This window comes from Heterodontus francisci, chromosome 23 (assembly GCF_036365525.1).
Source record: "Heterodontus francisci isolate sHetFra1 chromosome 23, sHetFra1.hap1, whole genome shotgun sequence".
In the NCBI taxonomy this organism is placed as follows: domain Eukaryota; kingdom Metazoa; phylum Chordata; class Chondrichthyes; order Heterodontiformes; family Heterodontidae; genus Heterodontus; species Heterodontus francisci.
The window spans coordinates 51,676,347-51,697,535 of record NC_090393.1 but is presented as its reverse complement, the minus strand read 5'-3'; the positions used below and the strand labels follow the sequence as shown (position 1 = coordinate 51,697,535).

Sequence of the window (21,189 nt, the reverse complement as noted above, 5' to 3'; positions counted from 1 at the left end):
TCTTGTTTTTGCCTCCCTACTGTTGTCCAGCTGGGTGTGATCGCACTCACCTGGTTCCATTCTTATCTATCTAATCATAGCCAGGGAATCACCATCAGTGGCTTCTTTTCCCATTCCCACACAGTTACCTCTGATCTCCCTCAAGGATCTATCGTTGGCCCACTCCTATTTCTCATCTGCATGCTGATGCTCGCCGACATCATCCAAAAACAAGTCAGTTTTCACATATGTGCTGACAACAGCTAGCTCTACCTCACCACCACCTCTCTCAACTCCTCCACTATCTTTAAGTTGTTAGATTGCTTATCCGACACCCAGTACTGGATGAGCAGAAGTTTCCTCCAACTAAATATTGGGAAGACTGAAGCCATTGTCTTCTGTCCCCATCACAAATTCCGCTCCTTCGCCCTCTCCCTGGCAACTGTCTGAGACCGAACCAGATTGTTCGCAATCTTGGTGTCATATTTGACACCGAGATCAGCTTTCAACCACATAACCACACTATCACTAAGACTGTCTGTTTCTGCCTCTGTAACATCACCCATCTGTGCCTCGCCTCAACTCATCTGCTGCTGAAACCCTGATCCATGCCTTTGTTACCTCTAGACTTGACTACTCTAATGCAATCCTGGCCGGCCTCCCACATTCTACTGTCTGTAAACTTGAGGTCATCTGAAATTCTGCCCATGTCCTAACTCAAACCAAATGCCTTTCACCCATCATCCCTGTGCTCGGTGACCTACGCTGGCTCCTCGTTAAACAATGCCTCAATTTTAAAATTCTCATCCTTGTTTTCAAATCGCTTCATGACCTCACCTCTTCTTCGTCTCTGTAATCTCTGTAAGCTACTAAGTATCATCACCTCATTCCATGACAATATGAAAGGCACAATTCAACATGGTGGCTCCTCATCAGAGCCCTTTCCTATCCTGAGTGGTGTGAAACAGGGCTGTGTTCTCGCACCCACACTTTTTGGGATTTTCTTCTCCCTGCTGCTTTCACATGCGTTCAAATCCTCTGAAGAAGGAATTTTCCTCCACACAAGATCAGGGGGCAGGTTGTTCAACCTTGCCCGTCTAAGAGCGAAGTCCAAAGTACGGAAAGTCCTCATCAGAGAACTCCTCTTTGCTGACGATGCTGCTTTAACATCTCACACTGAAGAATGCCTGCAGAGTCTCATCGACAGGTTTGCGTCTGCCTGCAATGAATTTGGCCTAACCATCAGCCTCAAGAAAACGAACATCATGGGGCGGATGTCAGAAATGCTCCATCCATCAATATTGGCGACCACGCTCTGGAAGTGGTTCAAGAGTTCACCTACCTAGGCTCAACTATCACCAGTAACCTGTCTCTAGATGCAGAAATCAACAAGCGCATGGGTAAGGCTTCCACTGCTATGTCCAGACTGGCCAAGAGAGTGTGGGAAAATGGCGCACTGACACGCAACACAAAAGTCCGAGTGTATCAGGCCTGTGTCCTCAGTACCTTGCTCTACGGCAGCGAGGCCTGGACAACGTATGCCAGCCAAGAGCGACGTCTCAATTCATTCCATCTTCGCTGCCTTCGGAGAATACTTGGCATCAGGTGGCAGGACTATATCTCCAACACAGAAGTCCTTGAAGCGGCCAACACCCCCAGCTTATACACACTACTGAGTCAGCGGCGCTTGAGATGGCTTGGCCATGTGAGCCGCATGGAAGATGGCAGGATCCCCAAAGACACATTGTACAGCGAGCTCGCCACTGGTATCAGACCCACCGGCCGTCCATGTCTCCGTTATAAAGACGTCTGCAAACGTGACATGAAATCGTGTGACATTGATCACAAGTCGTGGGAGTCAGTTGCCAGCATTCGCCAGAGCTGGCGGGCAACCATAAAGACAGGGCTAAATTGTGGTGAGTCGAAGAGACTTAGTAGTTGGCAGGAAAAAAGACAGAGGCGCAAGGGGAGAGCCAACTGTGCAACAGCCCCAACGAACAAATTTCTCTGCAGCACCTGTGGAAGAGCCTGTCACTCCAGAATTGGCCTTTATAGCCACTCCAGGCGCTGCTTCACAAACCACTGACCACCTCCAGGCGCGTATCCATTGTCTCTCGAGATAAGGAGGCCCAAAAGAAGAAATCTCCTCCAGCTCCACTACCCTCCAAGATAACTGTTTCTCTAATTCCTGCCCTTTGGGCATCCCCGATTTTAATCGCTGCACCATTAATGGCTGTGCCTTCAGCTACCTGGGCTCTTAAGATCAGGAATTCCCTCCCTAAACCTCTTTGCCTCACTACCTCGCCTTCCCCCTTTAAGAAACTCCTTAAAACCTACCTCTTTGATCCAGCTTTTGTTCATCTGCCCTAATATCCCTTTATGTGGCTTGGTGTCATATTTTGTTTTGTCATGCCCCTCTGAAGTGCCTTGGGACATTTTGCTATGTTAAAGGTGCTATATAAATACAGTTTGTTGTTGTACTTAAATGGTTGGCAACACTCAGTAGTAAAGCTACCTGGTCTAGTTGGAATGCATTCTGGTTTGCTGAGTGAAGTAAGGGTGGAAATTGTGGTGCCTCTGGCCACAATTTTCCTTAGATATGAGAGTGGTGCCAGAGGACTAGAGATTGCAAATGTTGAAAAAAGGGGCGAGGGATTAACCTCTGCTGAAAAATGGGGAGAGGGATTAACCTGGCAAGGACAGGCCAGTCAGCCTGACATCATTAGTGGGGAATCTTTGAGAAAAATCAGGTACAAAGTTACTTGGTGCTTGGAAAAATACAGGTTAGTAAATGAACGCTAGCATGGATTTCTTAAAGGAAAATCATGTTTGACTAAGTTAAGTCCTTTGATGAAGTAAAAGAGAAGACCGATAGGTGTAGTGCGATTGATGTGCATATTGACTTTCAAAATGGTACCATATAATTGACTTGTGAGCAAGATTGAAGCCATGGGATTAAAGAGGCAGTGGCTGCGTGGACACGAAATTGGCTAAGTGACAAAAGAGTGGTGGGTGAACAGTTGTTTTTTCAGATTGGAGGGAAGTGTGCAGTTTTGTTGTGTGATGTAAATAATTGGTTTCGGCAGGTGTATCACAAATGAACACAAGGAAATTTGTGCACAGCGATGTATTGTCATAAAATTAGCATGAATCAGTTACATGTGAATTTCCATAATGGGAAAAAAAGCTGCAATTCTGCTGTTATGTTTAGTTTAGTTTAGAGATATAGCACTGAAACAGGCCCTTCGGCCCACCGAGTCTGTGCCGACCATCAACCACCCATTTATACTAGTCCTACACTAATTCCATATTCCTACCACATCCCCAACTGTCCCTATATTTCCCTACCACCTACCTATACTAGGGGCAATTGCTAATGGCCAATTTACCTATCAACCTGCAAGTCTTTGGCATGTGGGAGGAAACCGGAGCACCCGGAGGAAACCCACGCAGACACGGAGAACTTGCAAACTCCACACAGGCAGTACCCAGAATTGAACCCAGGACGCTGGAGCTGTGAGGCTGCAGTGCTAACCACTGTGCCACTGTGCCGCCCTTATGTTATAGTTACACTGAAAAGTTCCTGGAAACTCCAGGCTATTGATGTTCTCTCTGTAACCTTTGCCTGGCCTGTGTAATGCTTCTGTACCACTTATCTCATTTTACTGGTTATTAAGAGTAGGATTGGTGAAGAGCCAGGTTTTAACCTCTGCTTCACTAATCAATTTTCTAACTTCATAATTTTCCTAATTTATAGTGTGCTCTGCTGTCTTGTTTGTAACTCTTTTTCTAACTGATATGCTACTAAACCTAATTATGTGGTTTTTTGAGGGGATCTTGTGAAAAGTTTTCTGGAAATATAAGGTTTCATTGAGTTGATGTGCCCTTTATTAAACAAAGATTCTCTGGTGCTTTCTTTAATCTATTCTGACTTGCTTATCATGTTCCTTTTTGACAGATGAAATCAGCATCTCAGTACTCTAGTGCCTTCCTGCCAACTAACATTAAGATAACTGATCCCAATGTCATGGTCCTGTTACTTAAATGGTGGTGTTATGGCTAATGTGAGGAGGGGGCCACAGTTGCCCCTCTTGCCCTTCCTGTTATTTGAAGACAACAGGGTTTATTCCTTTTAAACAGTGGTTGTGCTTACCACCTCAGTGAGTGGTTTACCTTTTTCCTTTAATGTGATCGTGAAAGAAAATCGGAAAGGTTTTCTTGAGTTTAAACAAGAAAGAGGTAAGTTTATTATACTCAACAAGCTAAACCCGATCAAAAATAATAAAAAATACACGACACATTCACACAAGAATCACGCACACAAATAGATTACAAAGTGGAAGGTAGGTTTCTCGATTGGATTCAAGTCTAGAATAAATAAGAGTTAAATACACAGTCTGAGGTTGGATGATTCGGTGGTCTTCTGGCTAGAGTTGTATTCTTGAAGTCTTTGGCTGGTCAAAGTGCGCTTTGTGGCTGGCCCACTTTGCTCAGAGTTTTTGTGGAGGCAGAATTGTAGATGGCTCTCTTCCCCTGGTCTCTGGCTGTAGTATTCTGTAGGCTTGGATGCTCCACAGTTGCAAAACAGTTTTCAAACTTGATGTTTTCTGGAGAGAGAGAAAGGGAGGCAGACTGCCTTCCCTGCTGCTGCATACTCAGTTACTGCTAGTCTCTTGTGTGTGTAAAAAAAAAAAACTCCCATTTTTTTCAGAGATGGACTGATGGTCACATGACTGCCTCAGGGCATTCTCTGGAACGTTCTAATGAGATACATGGTTCAGAATTGGCTCCACTGGCCCCATTATGCCTGTATTTACACTCGGAGGGGGTTTACTCTTTCAAAGTCAATATGTCAGGATTGACTTGACTGTCGTGCTAATGAAGCAATCCTAGCTAATTCAATTACTTAGAGCAAGCCATTGTTCTGGGTCTGGGGCTTCTCAGACTTCTGGCTCCGGTTGGGCCTTGGAATGTGCAAAGGTGCTTCAGATGCAAATTGCGGTGATCATCTTGGCTGGCAGTTCTTTTTAAAAGTTAACTGTAGGATTTTCTCCATTAAAAGTCTACTGTAAGTTTCCAACTGATGACTTAATATTTCTCATTTGGCATATAGTGTTTTCTTGACAGTGGGATCACATCAGCTGTGTTCAGTTCACTGCCATATGGTCTGTCTCTGAAATGCTACAAAAGATTTCTGTCAACAAGTCCCAGCAGCACAATATGGCTGTGTCCTGTGTTATGGTCAAGTGAGAAGGGATCGAAGGGCTTCCCTCTTTTCCCTCTCCTTGTTTGACCACAACAGGTTTAATTTTTTCTTAAAGTCTCTTGTGAGCCGTTCTTGGAACATGGAGATGTAGTCTAAGAGGAAAGATTTGTCCCTCGGTTCCAAAAACCTCTCCTTGATTAGTTTTAGAGGACCTCTCACCTTGTGTCCATAAACTAATCCAAAGGGACTAAAGCCAGTGGACTCATTGGGTGAGTCCCTGGTGGCAAACAGAAGAAATCCCAGCCCTTTGTCCCAGTCATGGGGGTATTCATAGCAGTATGTCCTGATCATTGTCTTTCGAGTCTGGTGGTACTGCTCCAAAGCCCCTTTTGACTGTGAGTTGTCGGCCTAGGACTTTAGCTGAGTTATGCTCAGATTACCCATGACATTTTGAAAAATACTGGACATAAAATTTGTGCCTTGATCCGACTAGATCTCAGCAGGCAACTCATATCGGGTGAAGAATTGGGATAGCCCCTCCACCACTACCTTGTCAGAGATAGTCCTTGGAGGTAATTCCTTTGGAAATCAGGTAGCCACATCCATAATGGTGAGAAGATACTGGTAGCCCCCTGTTTTCGGCAGGGGTCCCATACAATCTACCAGCACTCTGCTGAATGGTTCCCCAAAAGCCGGTATGGGTGCCGGTTTTATTGCAGGTTGAGGCTTCCCCACAACCTGGCACATGTGGCAAGTCTTACAGAATTCCACCACATACTTATGGAGTTGCGGCCAGTGAAAATGCTGTCTGATGCAGGCTTCTGTTTTTCTGATGCCGACATGTCCAGCCATTGGAATCTTGTGGGCTATTTGTAGGAACAAACGAGCAGGAGTAGGCCATTCAGTCCATCGAGCCTGCTCCGCCATTCAGTACGATCATGGCTGATCATCCACTTCAATGCCTTTTTCCCACACTATCCCCATATCCCTATTCTCAGTATTTCCCTACGGTACCTCGGCGGCACCACTATCTGGTGAGCCACTGTCTACTCTTCGTCTGCAGGTCTATGAGGAGGTCTCCACTTCCTCATCAGCACCTCATCCTTTAAATAGTAGCACTCTGGAATTCCCTCTATTTCAGCTTCAGTTTGGGCAGTCTGTGCTAACTATTTTAACCCTTGGTTGGCTTGCTGAGCTTCAACCAAGGAAGACCTGTTTAACCCATCTTCTCGGTCCTCTGACTTCCCAAAGAAGGGTTTAGATAACCAGACAGTAGGGTCATCTGTCTGCCGTGCCAGTTCAGCCTCCTCTAATGGAGCTTGTTTGGCCATGGACCAGGTCACCACACAGTCAGGAAAAATGCCAGGGACCTTTTCCTGTAACTGCTTTGTCTCCCTGATCTCTTTTAGTCTCTCTAAAACCACTGGGGAAGCTACCATCTTCACCCCGCCCCGATCATTATCCAGGAGCAGGTCGACCCCGTCCACAGGTAAACTAGGGACGATCCCCATGGTTACTGGTCCTGAAACAAGGTCGCGCTCCAGGTGCCCCCAGTATAAGGGTATGGGCATATGGTTTCCTCTGATACCGTTTACTAGCACTTTAGCATTCAGTGCACTCTCTGGGGGAACGGTCATGCTTTTTCCCAGCAGAACGGATTGGGTGGCCCCTGTATCCCTAAGTATGACTATGGGCTTACTCGCCTCACTTGAGGGATATGGGGTTACTTTTCCTCTGGTCACAAAATCCTGGTAACTCTGAGGGATTTTGTTAAGTTTTCCAGCACACCCTCAGAATCACAGAACAGTTTCAGCACAGAAGGAGGCCATTCGGCCTAATGTGTCTGCACAGGCTCTCCGAATGAGCAGTTCACCTCATGCTACTCCCCTTCCTTCTCTCCATAACCCTGCACATTCTTTCATTTCAGCGGTAGGTTTACTGGGTTTTACTGCTGCAGTTAAAGCCACAGCCTGGTCTGCTATGCTTTCCATCAGGGCCCCATTTCCTGTACGGGTCTGGTGTACCCTGAATAAACCTATGGGTTTCCCCATAACTTCCAGCAGTCAGCTCGAAGGCTGCATTGTTATAATGGAAACACACAGCCTTCTGGGTGTCACTCCTGTTCTCAGCTCCATCCTTTTTGGCCTGTGGAGGGCCCCCTGTGTTTCCAGCTCTCCCTTCTCGCTCATGGCTGTTCATCCTCCTATCACTCTCCCACCTTCTCACCTTTTTAGGTTTTTAAAGGTGACTAGGGATGCGTATCCCTTGGGAAAAGGGATTATAAATAAGTGTATAATCATCAGCCAGGATTGCTGCCTGCCTGGCTCTTGGAACCTTTTGTTCTTCTGCGTGGTTTCTTATAGAAAGGGGAAGCGAGTTTTTGAGCGCCTTGAGGAGGTTTTCATAGATGGGACTCTATTTTAAGTGCCCGTGTCCATCGTTTGAAAGCGAGTTGTTTAACCTTTCGAGCTCGACGTAAGTTTGTTCCTGCTGCTTTTGGAGAGTTCGGAATTTTTCGAGGTACGCTTCCAGTACTATTCGCATGCACTGAGTTTAGTATTTTTAGTCTTCTCACAATCTGATGAACTCTCACCAGACAACAGTGAATAAATCTCATGGGCTTTTTCTATTAGTTTGCTTTGCAATAATAGCATCCAGTTGTCTACTGGTCACTTCAACTGTTTTGCAAGCTTTTCAAAAGAGATGAAAAATGCTTCTACACCTCCCTTATTGAACTGGGACAACTTTAAGAGTTGAGCACCCAGTCCTGAGCTAGGGGTAACTCCTTCACTAGCAGTGCCTTCGCTGGTTGTATTGGGTCTTCCCCTAGTTAGTTCGAGCCGCCTTAACATCCTTTCCTCTTTCTCCTTTTGGAAAGCTCTTTCTTTTCCCTTTCCTCCATTTCTTTTCCCTTTCCTGGAATTCTCTTTCTTTCTCCCTTTCCTGAAATTCTAATTCTAATCTCCTCAGTTCCAGTTGTACCTTTGCTAATTTTACTTTGCCTGTTTCAGATTCTACTCCCGTCTCCAGTTCTTCAGTGTCAATTTTAAAATGTTTGGCCACAAGTTTTAGGATTTCAGGCTTCCTAGCTTTTGGACGGATAGTAATCTCTGACTGCCAGCTACATTCCTCAACTCTTCAACAGTTAAGACTTTTAACCTGGCCCAAGTTACTTCATTCTGGTCTTGAATGTGGACATTTTTGTACTCTAGCATTGAAAACCACAAGAAAACCTGTATTGAGGTTTTTAAGTTAATGATCAATTTGGTTTCCTGCTTTCAATTTCCCGTTTGTCCTTGGGTTTGATCATGGACGAGGCCCCAAATTCCTGTTATGGTCAAGTGAGGAGGGGTCAAGGGCTTCCCTCTTCTCCCTCTCCTTGTTTGACCACAAAAGGTTTAATTCTTTCTTAAAGTGGTCGTACTGAATTTGATTATTTCCTTGCTATGATCATAACAAGAACCAATTGGACAGGTTTTCTTGAGTTAACAAAGAGGTTCACTTTATTGCCTAAACCGATCTAATAAAAATAATACACAACGCGCCAACTTTCACTCTCACACGCACATACTGGGGGTTTGCACACACCCACAAATAGGTTACAGAATGGGGAAAGGTAGATTGGTTGAGTTAGAGTCCATAAAACAAAAGGTATACAGTCTGTGGCCTTTGGTGATTTGACTGGCTTCTAGCTCAGTGGTCCTGAGACTTTTAGTTTGAAGAGGTCGATGACTGGTTCACTGGGTCTCTTTGGAGACAGCGATGCAGATGATTTCCTCCAACTGGGTTTCTGATTGTAGCAGGAGTTTGCAAAGTTGGTCAGTCAACAAGCAGGGTTTGAAAGCTTTCAAACTGGAATGGAGAGAGGAGGGGAACCCCTTCGGGTCTGCTCATGTCAGAGACCAAAAGCTACTTCTCTGCTGCAGAGAAAACACCAGCTTAAAACCACAGAAGGGGTGGGGCTGAGAGAATGGGTAATTCCTGTAAACATCCTGGGTCTTGGTTATTGCTGAGGATTTAGCAGACATTTCATCTCTCTCTGCTCACAAGCATTGCAGTGTAGGATACAGTGTTGCAAATTAGGTGACCATCTTAAGCTGAAAGATGACTACTGGCAGCTTGTCTTTTAAAAATATCTTTTAAAAAATAATGCAAATTCAGATCTCCAGCCAATGGATTAAAGAAAATTATCATTCAACAAAACACATTGACTTAACACCTGTGTCTTTCTTTCTATATTTCTGCTAACTATTGGACTTGTCACGCTGAAACTGCACATTGCTTTGGTCATATCACACTTGGAGTACTGTGTTCCGTTTTGGTCAAGTAGAGACAAGGGAAATGTGTGAACCTGGGAGATAGTACAGAGAAAAGATCCAACGGGATGTTTCTTGCTCTCATAATGAGATGAGACAGGTAATATTGAGGCCTTTATGAGGCATCAATTGAAGGGAATTTTAATAGAAATATGTCTGGAACACTACTTCAAGTTAAACTATGCCATTAGAACAAGGGGGCACAGGTTCAAATTGGTAAAAGGCATATTTAAAAATGAAGCCAGGAATTTCTTCATACAACATGAGTAATAGGTTGGTCTTCCAAGTAGGGTCACAGTGCAAAGGCCTTGGAATCATGTAAGAGACAGTTTTGATAATGTAATGGAGGAAGGTCTGTAGGTTTTTAGTGATGGGTAAGCTAAGATGGCACTCTTGATTATTTCAGGGGTAATGCTGTCCTTCCCAGGGGCTTTTCCGCTGGCTAGGGAATCAATGGCATCACTGAGTTCCGATTTGGTTGGATGTATGTCCAGCTCATCCATGACTGGTAGAGGCTGGGCTGCATTGAGGGCAGTCTCAGTGACAGCATTCTCCCTGGAGTACAGTTCTAGGTAGTGCTCAACCCAGCGGTCCATCTGTTTGCGTTGGTCAGTGATTATGTCCCCCGATTTAGATTTGAGGGGGGTGATCTTCTTGATGGTTGGCCCAAGAGCTCTCTTCATGCCATCATACATTCTTCTGATGTTTCCGGTGTCTGAGGCCAGCTGAATATGACTGCATAGGTGTTGCCAGTAGTCGTTTGCGCAACGAACTGCTATGAACTGCTATATACATGAACTGCTATGCCTGTGCTGGGACGAGGGAGCAGTACCCCAGGACATGCGCGATGCCAACATCATCACCCTCTATAAAAACAAAGGTGACCGCGGTGACTGCAACAACTACCGTGGAATCTCCCTGCTCAGCATAGTGGGGAAAGTCTTTGCTCGAGTCGCTCTGAACAGGCTCCAGAAGCTGGCCGAGCGCGTCTACCCTGAGGCACAGTGTGGCTTTCGTGCAGAGAGATCGACTATTGACATGCTGTTCTCCCTTCGTCAGATACAGGAGAAATGCCGTGAACAACAGATGCCCCTCTACATTGCTTTCATTGATCTCACCAAAGCCTTTGACCTCGTCAGCAGACGTGGTCTCTTCAGACTACTAGAAAAGATCGGATGTCCACCAAAGCTACTAAGTATCATCACCTCATTCCATGACGATATGAAAGGCACAATTCAACATGGTGGCTCCTCATCAGAGCCCTTTCCTATCCTGAGTGGTGTGAAACAGGGCTGTGTTCTCGCACCCACACTTTTTGGGATTTTCTTCTCCCTGCTGCTTTCACATGCGTTCAAATCCTCTGAAGAAGGAATTTTCCTCCACACAAGATCAGGGGGCAGGTTGTTCAACCTTGCCCGTCTAAGAGCGAAGTCCAAAGTACGGAAAGTCCTCATCAGAGAACTCCTCTTTGCTGACGATGCTGCTTTAACATCTCACACTGAAGAATGCCTGCAGAGTCTCATCGACAGGTTTGCGTCTGCCTGCAATGAATTTGGCCTAACCATCAGCCTCAAGAAAACGAACATCATGGGGCAGGATGTCAGAAATGCTCCATCCATCAATATTGGCGACCACGCTCTGGAAGTGGTTCAAGAGTTCACCTACCTAGGCTCAACTATCACCAGTAACCTGTCTCTAGATGCAGAAATCAACAAGCGCATGGGTAAGGCTTCCACTGCTATGTCCAGACTGGCCAAGAGAGTGTGGGAAAATGGCGCACTGACACGGAACACAAAAGTCCGAGTGTATCAGGCCTGTGTCCTCAGTACCTTGCTCTACGGCAGCGAGGCCTGGACAACGTATGCCAGCCAAGAGCGACGACTCAATTCATTCCATCTTCGCTGCCTTCGGAGAATACTTGGCATCAGGTGGCAGGACTATATCTCCAACACAGAAGTCCTTGAAGCGGCCAACACCCCCAGCTTATACACACTACTGAGTCAGCGGCGCTTGAGATGGCTTGGCCATGTGAGCCGCATGGAAGATGGCAGGATCCCCAAAGACACATTGTACAGCGAGCTCGCCACTGGTATCAGACCCACCGGCCGTCCATGTCTCCGTTATAAAGACGTCTGCAAACGCGACATGAAATCGTGTGACATTGATCACAAGTCGTGGGAGTCAGTTGCCAGCATTCGCCAGAGCTGGCGGGCAGCCATAAAGACAGGGCTAAATTGTGGCGAGTCGAAGAGACTTAGTAGTTGGCAGGAAAAAAGACAGAGGCGCAAGGGGAGAGCCAACTGTGCAACAGCCCCAACAAACAAATTTCTCTGCAGCACCTGTGGAAGAGCCTGTCACTCCAGAATTGGCCTTTATAGCCACTCCAGGCGCTGCTTCACAAACCACTGACCACCTCCAGGCGCGTATCCATTGTCTCTCGAGATAAGGAGGCCCAAAAGAAAAGCTAAGATGGGCCAAATGGTCTCCTTTATCTGCACTTATCTTGTGACTTCTAGATAAAATAAGCAGTGTAGGAAGTAGAACTTGAAATGTTGTAATGCCAAGTAGCATCCAGCAGTTTGGTATACAATGGGCATCTTAAACTTATCCATGCTAGTTGTGTATTAAGTGATGGCTTTAATTGATAGTTTTTTTTCCCCAGATGGATCAAGAAGTCACCCATTTGCAACGTAGAGTTTCTGAGCTGGAAACAGCACTTGAACAAAAGGATGTGGAACTTCAAGCATCTGAAACCCAGAAATCAATCCTGGAGCAAGACTTGGCCACATATATTACAGAGTGTAGTGTAAGTAGAAGCTACTCTTTATTGGACTGTGGCTATGAATGATGTTCAGATTAATTCCAGCCAGCCAAGGAAGCTTCTAGATTTTGAACATCCCTGGTTTTACTTTGCCCCATGATTGACAACCTTGCCTTTAGCTCTTAAGGCCCTTAACTTTGGAATTCCCTCTCTATGTTTCTCTCCTCCTTTAGAATGCTCCTTAAAACGTATCTGTTTGACCAAGTTTTCAGTTACCTGTCCTAACATCTTGCTTGGTGTCAAATTTTGTCTGACAGTGCTCCCACAAAGTGCCTTGGGATGTTTTACTATGTTAAAGGTGCTATATAAATGTAAGTTGTTGTTTTAGTATTCCTTTTATTCATGATCTAAAAGGGAAAGTATGCATAATACTAATGTACATTTATAAATCTATTGAGGGAATATTGTGTGTTTGTGTAGGAACTGTACGTGTACCAGTGTTGGCTGGCTCAGTTTGTCTTGCCATAGACTGAATTTTTTTATTTTACCTTGTATATTCCTGTATGCTTAGTGTTGGTGCAATCACAGAAATCTGTCCGGGCATGATTATAATAATGCAACAGTGTCTTTCCAGTGAAATGTTGGCTTCGTTCTTTTCTCTCTTTTCTCCTGAATGCAGTGATTTTTCTGTTGGGTAAGATTTCATGGGCACCAGCAATGCTGTATTACCTCATCCCAATGATCCTTTCTCCTGCATGAACCAGGACAGTGATTAACAATAGTGGATTCAAATATGGAGAGTTACTGCAGCAGAGCTTAACCTTTGCCTTGTGTACAATTCTCCCAATGTCCAGATGTAGGCTTTTGCCTTTCTCTAACTTATAAATGTTGAGGTTAGATCAAGCTCCCCTTGGAATTACTGAACTCAGCACAGATTTAGGAGTTGAACCAGGGAACTTCTTGTCCGTACAGTTTATTTCCATACCATGCAGTAAATTTACCCAATGAAATTTAGACCCAAACAACTTCCTTCAATATTATCACCTGGTTTTAAGAACTGTTATCAATGATTCCCTTTGGTTGACACCAACAAACTTTATTGCAGTACCCACTGACTTAGCATTTCAGTTCTGAATGACTATTTCAAGCTCATGAGTGGTTGCTGCTGTTGGTGGATTTATTTTTCGGGCTTGATCTAAAGAGTTTCAATTTCTGAAAGAAACATACCGTCAGCTGTAGGTCAAAAAGAGAACTAAGCTCAGAAATGTTTCTGGAATGCATCTTAAGATTAACATCAGTTATTATACTCTGTGTGTAAATGTTGGAGTGCTCCAAGTATTGCATGCTCATACACTCCTAGTTCCAATCAGAGCCTACCCAGAACCAATATTGCATAATCCTTCTGGTGCAAATTTGACACAGGAATAAAGACCAATGTTACAAAATATTAAGCTTCAGATGTCCCCCAAGCCAATGTAATTTTCATCATTATGCACAACGGTAACCTTAAGTCAGCTCGACAGTACTTGGAACACTGACTGTGATTGAGATGGGATTAATGCAATCTGCTAAGGCATGGGATAGTGTGCTTTTATTGGCAGTAACATAACCCATTAATCACATGAAGCATTTGCTGGACCATTAAATTTTTACAATCAGCAAAAATTGATAACTTTAAAAACCTCTACAGAAAGAAACAGAGTTCTTGGAAGAGGAGAGTCCCTTGAGAGTGCAAATAGAACCTAACGTAATATGGACTGGATACTAGCTGGCTTTCGTTTAATGCCTTTGTAGGGTGGAATAAGCTTGTGTTTGAAAGAATCCAGCAAAGAGTACGGGTTTAGGAAAAAGACCTTAACTGTTGATACCTATCTTTTAGATCTGTTCTGGACTTTGGGTCAGTGAACAAGCTCCTGAGAAAATAGCTCAAATACTAACCCTAACTCTCATAATTCTGACCATGTATCCAGGAGCCTGGGTGCTCACATTAAGCTTCAGAATTACTTGTTTCATATAGCCTTCAGACCACAACAGAAGAATTGAATTTTGAGCTCAAATGAGGATAATTATAATTCCTACTGTCTCCCATTAAGGATTGGTTCAGTATTCTTGATGTGCAAGTTCCAAGGTTTTATGGAATAGTAATTTTAATTGGCATTTTCCCTTCCATGTCCAAGCAATTGGAATCAATTTCTGCCACCTCCTGTCACTGTAGTGAGCACTAAAAGCATCTTTCTTCAATTAAAGCAAAGTCCTGGTATGGGCTAAGTTTGCCTTACAAGACATGTATCCAAACAGTTCTGCTTATGACATATAGCAGAAGGACTTCCTTCAGCCCTTGACCTGGCTCCAGGACAAGGAGTGAAGTGGAACTGTTGCAGGAATTTGTAGCTCAGTAAAGTGGGCACTGTCCTTTGGTGCACATATCCCTTTGCCAAAGCCTTTGCATGAGGATCTGGAATAAGCAGTTAATAATGGATAAGCCTTGTATGCACCACTGGACTTGAACATCAAGAGCATGCAGCTGCTGGCGCATCAGTGTCCCATGTAGATTCTTCATGCTGAAGGCAGATGTCTGTCTAATAGCTACTGTGAAAATTTTAAGCTTTACGACTAGGCAGCTCTACCTGGAGGCTGGTTTATAAAGAGGGGCTCATGTATACAGGGTTTGGTGCCTCTCTTGGCTGATTGACAGTGAGATAAGCAGTTGTTGCTGAAGCTTTGCACCTCACATAAATGAAGCCACAATTTGATGGAGTTTGGTATGTGTCCGTGCTATTGTCGTGGATCACGGCTATGCCCTTTCACATTTTGTAGTGAGTTTTCCGTTCAAGCAACTTGGAATAAATTTCTGCCAGCACCTGTGTGCCTAACAAGGGCTAAAGGCTGTGCTCATCTGTTATCTAATGCATTGGGGGGCAGGAGAACAATGGAGGTAACTGGAGTCTGTTTAGAATAGAGTTAGTTCCAACATGGCATGGCATGCCTGGCAATGGGACATTGAGACCAAATCTATTGTGGCTGACTAGGTGTTCTACCTGAGCCAGAGTGGTCTTCATTATTGCAGTTGCTTTTGATTGACCAGCTGGGACCTGTTACTGGCGGGTGGGTATTCTCCACTTGGTTCTGAATAACTCTGAAAGCTAATGAGGAGGAGAAACTGCTTGAAACTTACCAGTACCTTCTGCTAGTAAGCTGTGTGACTTTGGCTTTTCAGCAGTTACCCTACATATTTGAGGGAAGTTGAGCCTTGTATCTAGCTTACCGAAATTTTCTGGGGTTGGGTAAGCAGGATATGTCCCATGTAGGGAGCATGCACGCCATATCAATCAGCATAAACTACTTAAGTGGTTTGCTTTGTTGTTTGGTTTGGTAACTTAAATAGTAGGAACCATTGCAGTGTCAGTCAGTTGACTGACTTCACCCTTTCTGTGCTCTAAATTAAGGTGTTAAAATTTGCATATTGACACAAGTTAAATTTTTTTGGTCTTACTGGGTTTTTTTAACTTTGTAAGCTCTAATTGCACCAGTAAACAAAATTTTAAGTTGTTTTTATTAATTATTTATGTTGTCGATTTCATTCTTGTCTGCCATAAGGCAAATGAGCTCTTGTGGTCTTATCACTGAACTTCACTATAAAGTAACAGAAGATGATGTTTAATGGGAGCATTTTTATAGAAGGCACTAATCATAGAATCATAGAATGGTTACAGCACAGAAGGAGGCCATTTAGCCCGTCATGTCCATGCTGGCACTCTGCAAGAGCATCTCACCTAGTTCCACTCCCCCCATGTTTTCCCTGTAGCCCTGCAAATTTTTTCTGTTCAGATAATTATCCAATTCTCATTTGAAGGCCTCGATGAATCTGCCTCCATCACACTCTCAGACAGTGCATTCCAGGTTCTAACAACTTGCTGCGTTTAAAAAAAAAAGTTTTCCCTCATTTTACCTGTTGCTTCTTTTGCCTTAAATCAGTTTCCTCTGGTTCTGGATCCTCTGCTAATGGGAACAGTTTTCCCCTATCCATTCTGTCCAGACCCCTCATGATTTTGAAAGTCTCTATCAAATCCACTCTCAACCGTCTCTTCTCCAAGGAGAACTGCCCCTGCTTCTCCAACCTATCCACGTAACTGAAGTTCCTCATCCCTGGAATCATTCTTGTGAATCTTTTCTTTACCCTCTCTGATGCCTTCACATCTTTCCAAAAGTGTAGTGTACAGAACTGGACAGAATACTCCAGTTGAGGTCAAACCAGTGTTTCATACAGATTTATCATAACTTCCTTATTTTTGTACTCTATTTATAAAGCCCAGGATCTCATATGCTTAATTAACTGCTTTCTCACCCTGCCTTGCCACCTTCAATGATTTGTGCACATATACCCTCAGGTCCCTCTGCACTTGCACCCCCTTTAGAATTGTACACTTTATATTGCCTTTCCTCATTCTTCCTGCCAAAATGAGTCACTTCACACTTCTCTGCAGTGTCTGCCCATTCCACCAGCCTGTCTCTGCCCTCTTGAAGTTTATCACTATCCTCCTCACAATATTTCCAAGTTTTGTGTCATCCGCAGTTTTTGAAATTGTACACCCAAAGTCTAGGTCATTAATATTTGTCAAGAAAAGCAGGGGTCCTAACGTAACCCTTGGGGAATCCCATTATATACCTTCCTTCAGTCTGTAAATCAATCATTCACCACTACTCTGTTTCCTGTCACTCAGCCAATTTTGTATCCATGCTGCTACTGTCCTTTTTATACCATGGGCTTCAACTTTGCTGACAATCCTGTTATGTGACACTTTATCAAATGCCTTTTGCAAGTCCATGTACACCACATCAACAGCATTACCCTCATTAGTCCTCTCTGTTACCTCATCAAAAACTCAAGTCAGTTAGTTAAACATGATTTGCCCTTAACAAATCCATTCTGACTTTCCCACTTAATCTATATTTGTCCAAGTGACTGTTAACTTTGTCCCGACTTATCATTTCTAAAATCTTTCCCACTACCGAGGTTAAACTGATTGGCCTGTAGTTGCTGGGTTTATTCTCACACCCTTTTGTGAACATGGGTGTAATATTTGCAATTTTCCAGTCCTCTGGCATTACCTCTGTATCTAAGGAGGACTGGAAGATTGTGGCCAGTGCCTCAGCAATTTCATCCCTTCCCTCACTATCCTTGGGTGCATCTTATCCGGTCCTGGTGACTTATCAACTTTAAGTACAGCCATCTTCTCTCTAAAAGGCTAACTTCTGGCTAACTAGATCTCCTTAAGGAGACTGGTAATCATCTGTTTTGTTTTTTGTCCCTGGCTATGTTGCTCGATTTTACTGCAGCATATAAAAATAAAACTTGCCCTGTGTAAAATTACTCAATTGTTAATAAAGTGTTGGCCTCCATCACGTAGAGTATTGATGCCAGTCAACTATAATGTGCAAACCAGAAGACAAAGATGCTAGATTGAGGTGATTCAGTATTGTATGGACAGGTGTCATGGATAGATATACTTGAGATTTTCTGTCTATAGATTACTGCTGATATTTTTTTTAATTCTTTCATGGGATATGGGCGTTGCTGGCAGGCCAGCATTTGTTGCTCATCCCTAATTGCCTTTGAAGTGAGCGGCTTGCTAGGCCATTTCAGAGGGCAGTTAAGAGTCTGAAGGAACATTACTCAATGTGGTTAAATTGTCCCAAAGTACTTTACTTTCACTGTAGCATATTGATAATGTGATCAAATACCATGTATCCATGCCTGACAAATTGTAGTAGTTTTCTTGGGTCTCCGGACTGTCTGCCTTATGTTGTGATTCTGACTCTTCGCAGAGCTTGAAGCGCAGTCTTGAGCAGGCACGTGTAGAAGTATCTCAGGAGGATGACAAAGCACTTCAGCTACTGCAGGACATTCAGGAACAGAGCCACAGACTGCAAGAGATCAAAGAACAGGTAACTGAATGAAGAGAAGATGGTCTGTGTTGCATCCTACAACTAGGTTTGGAGGAGTCTGTTTTAAAGCAGTTTGATTCAGTATGGTGTTCTCTAAGTTCTATTTATGCATGGCAGAAAATTTGAATCTTGACCAAGCTCAGGATTAATGAGTACATGTAACTCTGACTTCGGGCATATTCTATGATTAGTTTCCGTGATAGTGTCCAGTCTTACATTTTATCAGTTGAGCCCACTGCTGTCTTATTTCTAGTCTTGAATGAGGGTATCACCAAATAACTGTCTATCGCAATTCTAATGCTAAACTTATTTTTCTGAAATTGAAATGAGAGTTTGTCTAAATCCTTCTCCATTTCAGTAAAGGAGCGATGATCAGAAATATATTTTAAAAAGAAAAAGACCACCTAAATCACAAAATTGATTTTGCGAGCCAAACCTGTTGCTTCAGTAGGTGACCCTCTACATAGTTATTTGTTGAATTGTTGCTATCTGGTTTGTACTGTGGTGAGTAAATATGCTGTACTGGTTTTCTTCTGATGTAGCCATGCTATTTGAGAAGGATACAACAAGGTAACAGTATCCTTATAGAGATGCTGTTGACTCGAACATCCTCTGTAGAACAGGATTAAACTTGGCAAATTATGTGGGGAAACTTGAATGATTGCATGATGACCTTTTCTAATCCCTTTCAAAATGGTATCTTGGCCATATCCCTACATTGGTTTGACAATACCTTTCCCTGTCATTAAGTATGAGTTTTTTGTTAATAAAGTATTTTTGCTTCAATTTCATATTGCTATAGTAACCTATTCTCCCTGACAGTTATGTTGCCCTGTAGTACTATACTAAGTATTTGCTTAAAGGCCTTTGCTTTTGTAGATGAAAACTGAAGGTGCCCAGGTTGCTGATCCAATTAACCAAACTCTAAGCTCTGTTAGTTTTACATGAGATTCTTGCCAGGTGCTTTACATAGCACTGTTATCACATTTCTTATAAATGTCACCAAGCAGTGCCGATACAGTGGATTATTATGAAGTGCAATGACCATTATGAATGCAAATATTGTAGCTATTGTGTGCACAGCAGGATCCCATAGACGGTAATGAAGTAATTGACCAATTCATCCATTTTTAGTGGTATTAGTTGAAGGAAGATTGTTGGCTTGGGAACCGCGACAACTGCCAGCTCTTCAAATAACCCAAATGTCCACCTGAACCAGTGCAGCATCCAGACGGTATCATGATGTAACATCTCATCTTAAAAGAAAGTCTCATTTTCTGTCTAAACATAGACCTTAAAGTGAAGTCCACTTATTGTAAACTCAATCTAGCCTAACTCCCTGGATAAGATAGGACTGACTCCAAAACTATGCAGCTTTATAAAGTTCATCTGCTGTCTGAAACCAGTAGTAGACTGTCAGAAGAGGTTCCTGTCCATAAGCTCTCTGTCACAGAGGGCTGTCTATCATTGATCCTGCCCTCATCCCAAAATGTCTTAGCAACAGCTATAAAAGTCACTACCCCATATTAGAGCCTAATATTGATCTATGATGAAATAGCCTGCAAACATCCCCATAAAGCCAAAGGATGACTACATAAGCACCTCACATCAGCAGTCAGTCAAAGTTTATAAATAGCTTGGAATGTCTTGGTTGTGGTGAAGGAAACTTCTTGTAGCCTGACTGTGTACTATATTGTGTGAATTGAATAGCATGACTTCATAAGCAGCAAGGTGTCTTGGAAATACTTCTGAGGAATGATGTGGGCAATATTAGATAGGACTTTAGGGGGTAGAAATTCGGCTCGGGCGGTGGTGCGAAATGGGCGGTATTGGATTGGCTACCTGTTGTATGCAGTATCTGATATTCAGTTCCATAGGTTCAGGTGGTTTGATATCAGTGTGCAGGGAGAACCTGGGCTTGGCAGACTGTGGGTAGAATGTAGGGTTGGCTTTTTGTTAGATTTATGGAGCTGTAAGCAATGTGAGGGAAAAGGGCAGGGTTAGCATACGGAGAGTTAAGTCCTGGGTCTTGTTGGCGGCACTTGTTTGTAACCGATTGCTTGAAACATTGAATTAATTGTTTTGTGATTAACCAATGGATAAATATGTTTCTTCTTGAAATACTTCTGAGGAATGAGGACAATATTAGATATGACTTTCGGGTAGGCTTGAGGGGTTGAATGGCCTATTCCTGCTCCTATTTCTTATGTTAAGATAAACAAAGATCATAGCTGCATAAATAAAGTTACCGTTTCCATTGACATCTGCAAACATATCATCAGATTCCACATGTACACTGATGACACCCAGCTCTACTTCGCCAGTACTTCTCTCGACTCCTCCACTGTCTGATTTGTCACCCTGGTTGCTCAACGTCAGGTATTCGCCGAGCACATCTCAGACTGGCAGACAGCTAGCCATGGTGATAATCCTCAAGATAAATCTGTGGTATGCCAAGAATCCCGGTCAGGGCCAGAACTCTGTTTCTCTTTGTTCTGCTTTTCACCCACACCCCTGTCCTCCACACCCCCCCCCCCCAAAAAATCTCTTTATACAGGTGATTGGACTCTTGCAGGACACAATAGCAGTATTTATATACTTTATAATTGACTGTGATGTTAATAACAACTAGTTAGCACCATTTGCCTGACATAGGCAGCTGTACGTGATGAGCGTCGATGGTGTAAGCAGCAGAGACTATAGTACCTTTAATGTAGAAAATCTCTTAAGGCATTTCACAGAGGAATGAGGAAAAAGATATTAGCCAAAGATAAAGAAACTAGGAAGGGTGGCCAAAGGCTTGCTAAAAGAGCTAGGGTTTGTAGAAGCTCTTGGAGGAGAATGGGATTGAAGAGTTTAAGGAAGGAGTTCCAGAGAATGGGAACTAGGCAGCTTTAAAAAGGGTGCAGTATGGTTTTTAAAAAAAAATTCATTCATGGGATGTGGGCGTCGCTGGCCAGGCCAGCATTTATTGCCCATCC

At 43.5% G+C, this 21,189-nt stretch overlaps 1 protein-coding gene across 6 annotated transcripts in view; it reads left to right on the top strand.

Moving 5' to 3' along the window:
* Nucleotides 1–21,189, top strand: part of LOC137382811 (citron Rho-interacting kinase-like) — a 231,080-nt gene that overhangs the window by 78,427 nt on the left and 131,464 nt on the right. For all 6 annotated transcript variants that reach the window (XM_068055259.1, XM_068055260.1, XM_068055261.1 and 3 more), the window contains 2 exons: nt 12,164–12,307; nt 18,089–18,208. In XM_068055259.1, coding sequence (XP_067911360.1) covers nt 12,164–12,307; nt 18,089–18,208 — 264 coding nt within the window. The remainder of the gene's footprint in view (nt 1–12,163; nt 12,308–18,088; nt 18,209–21,189) is intronic.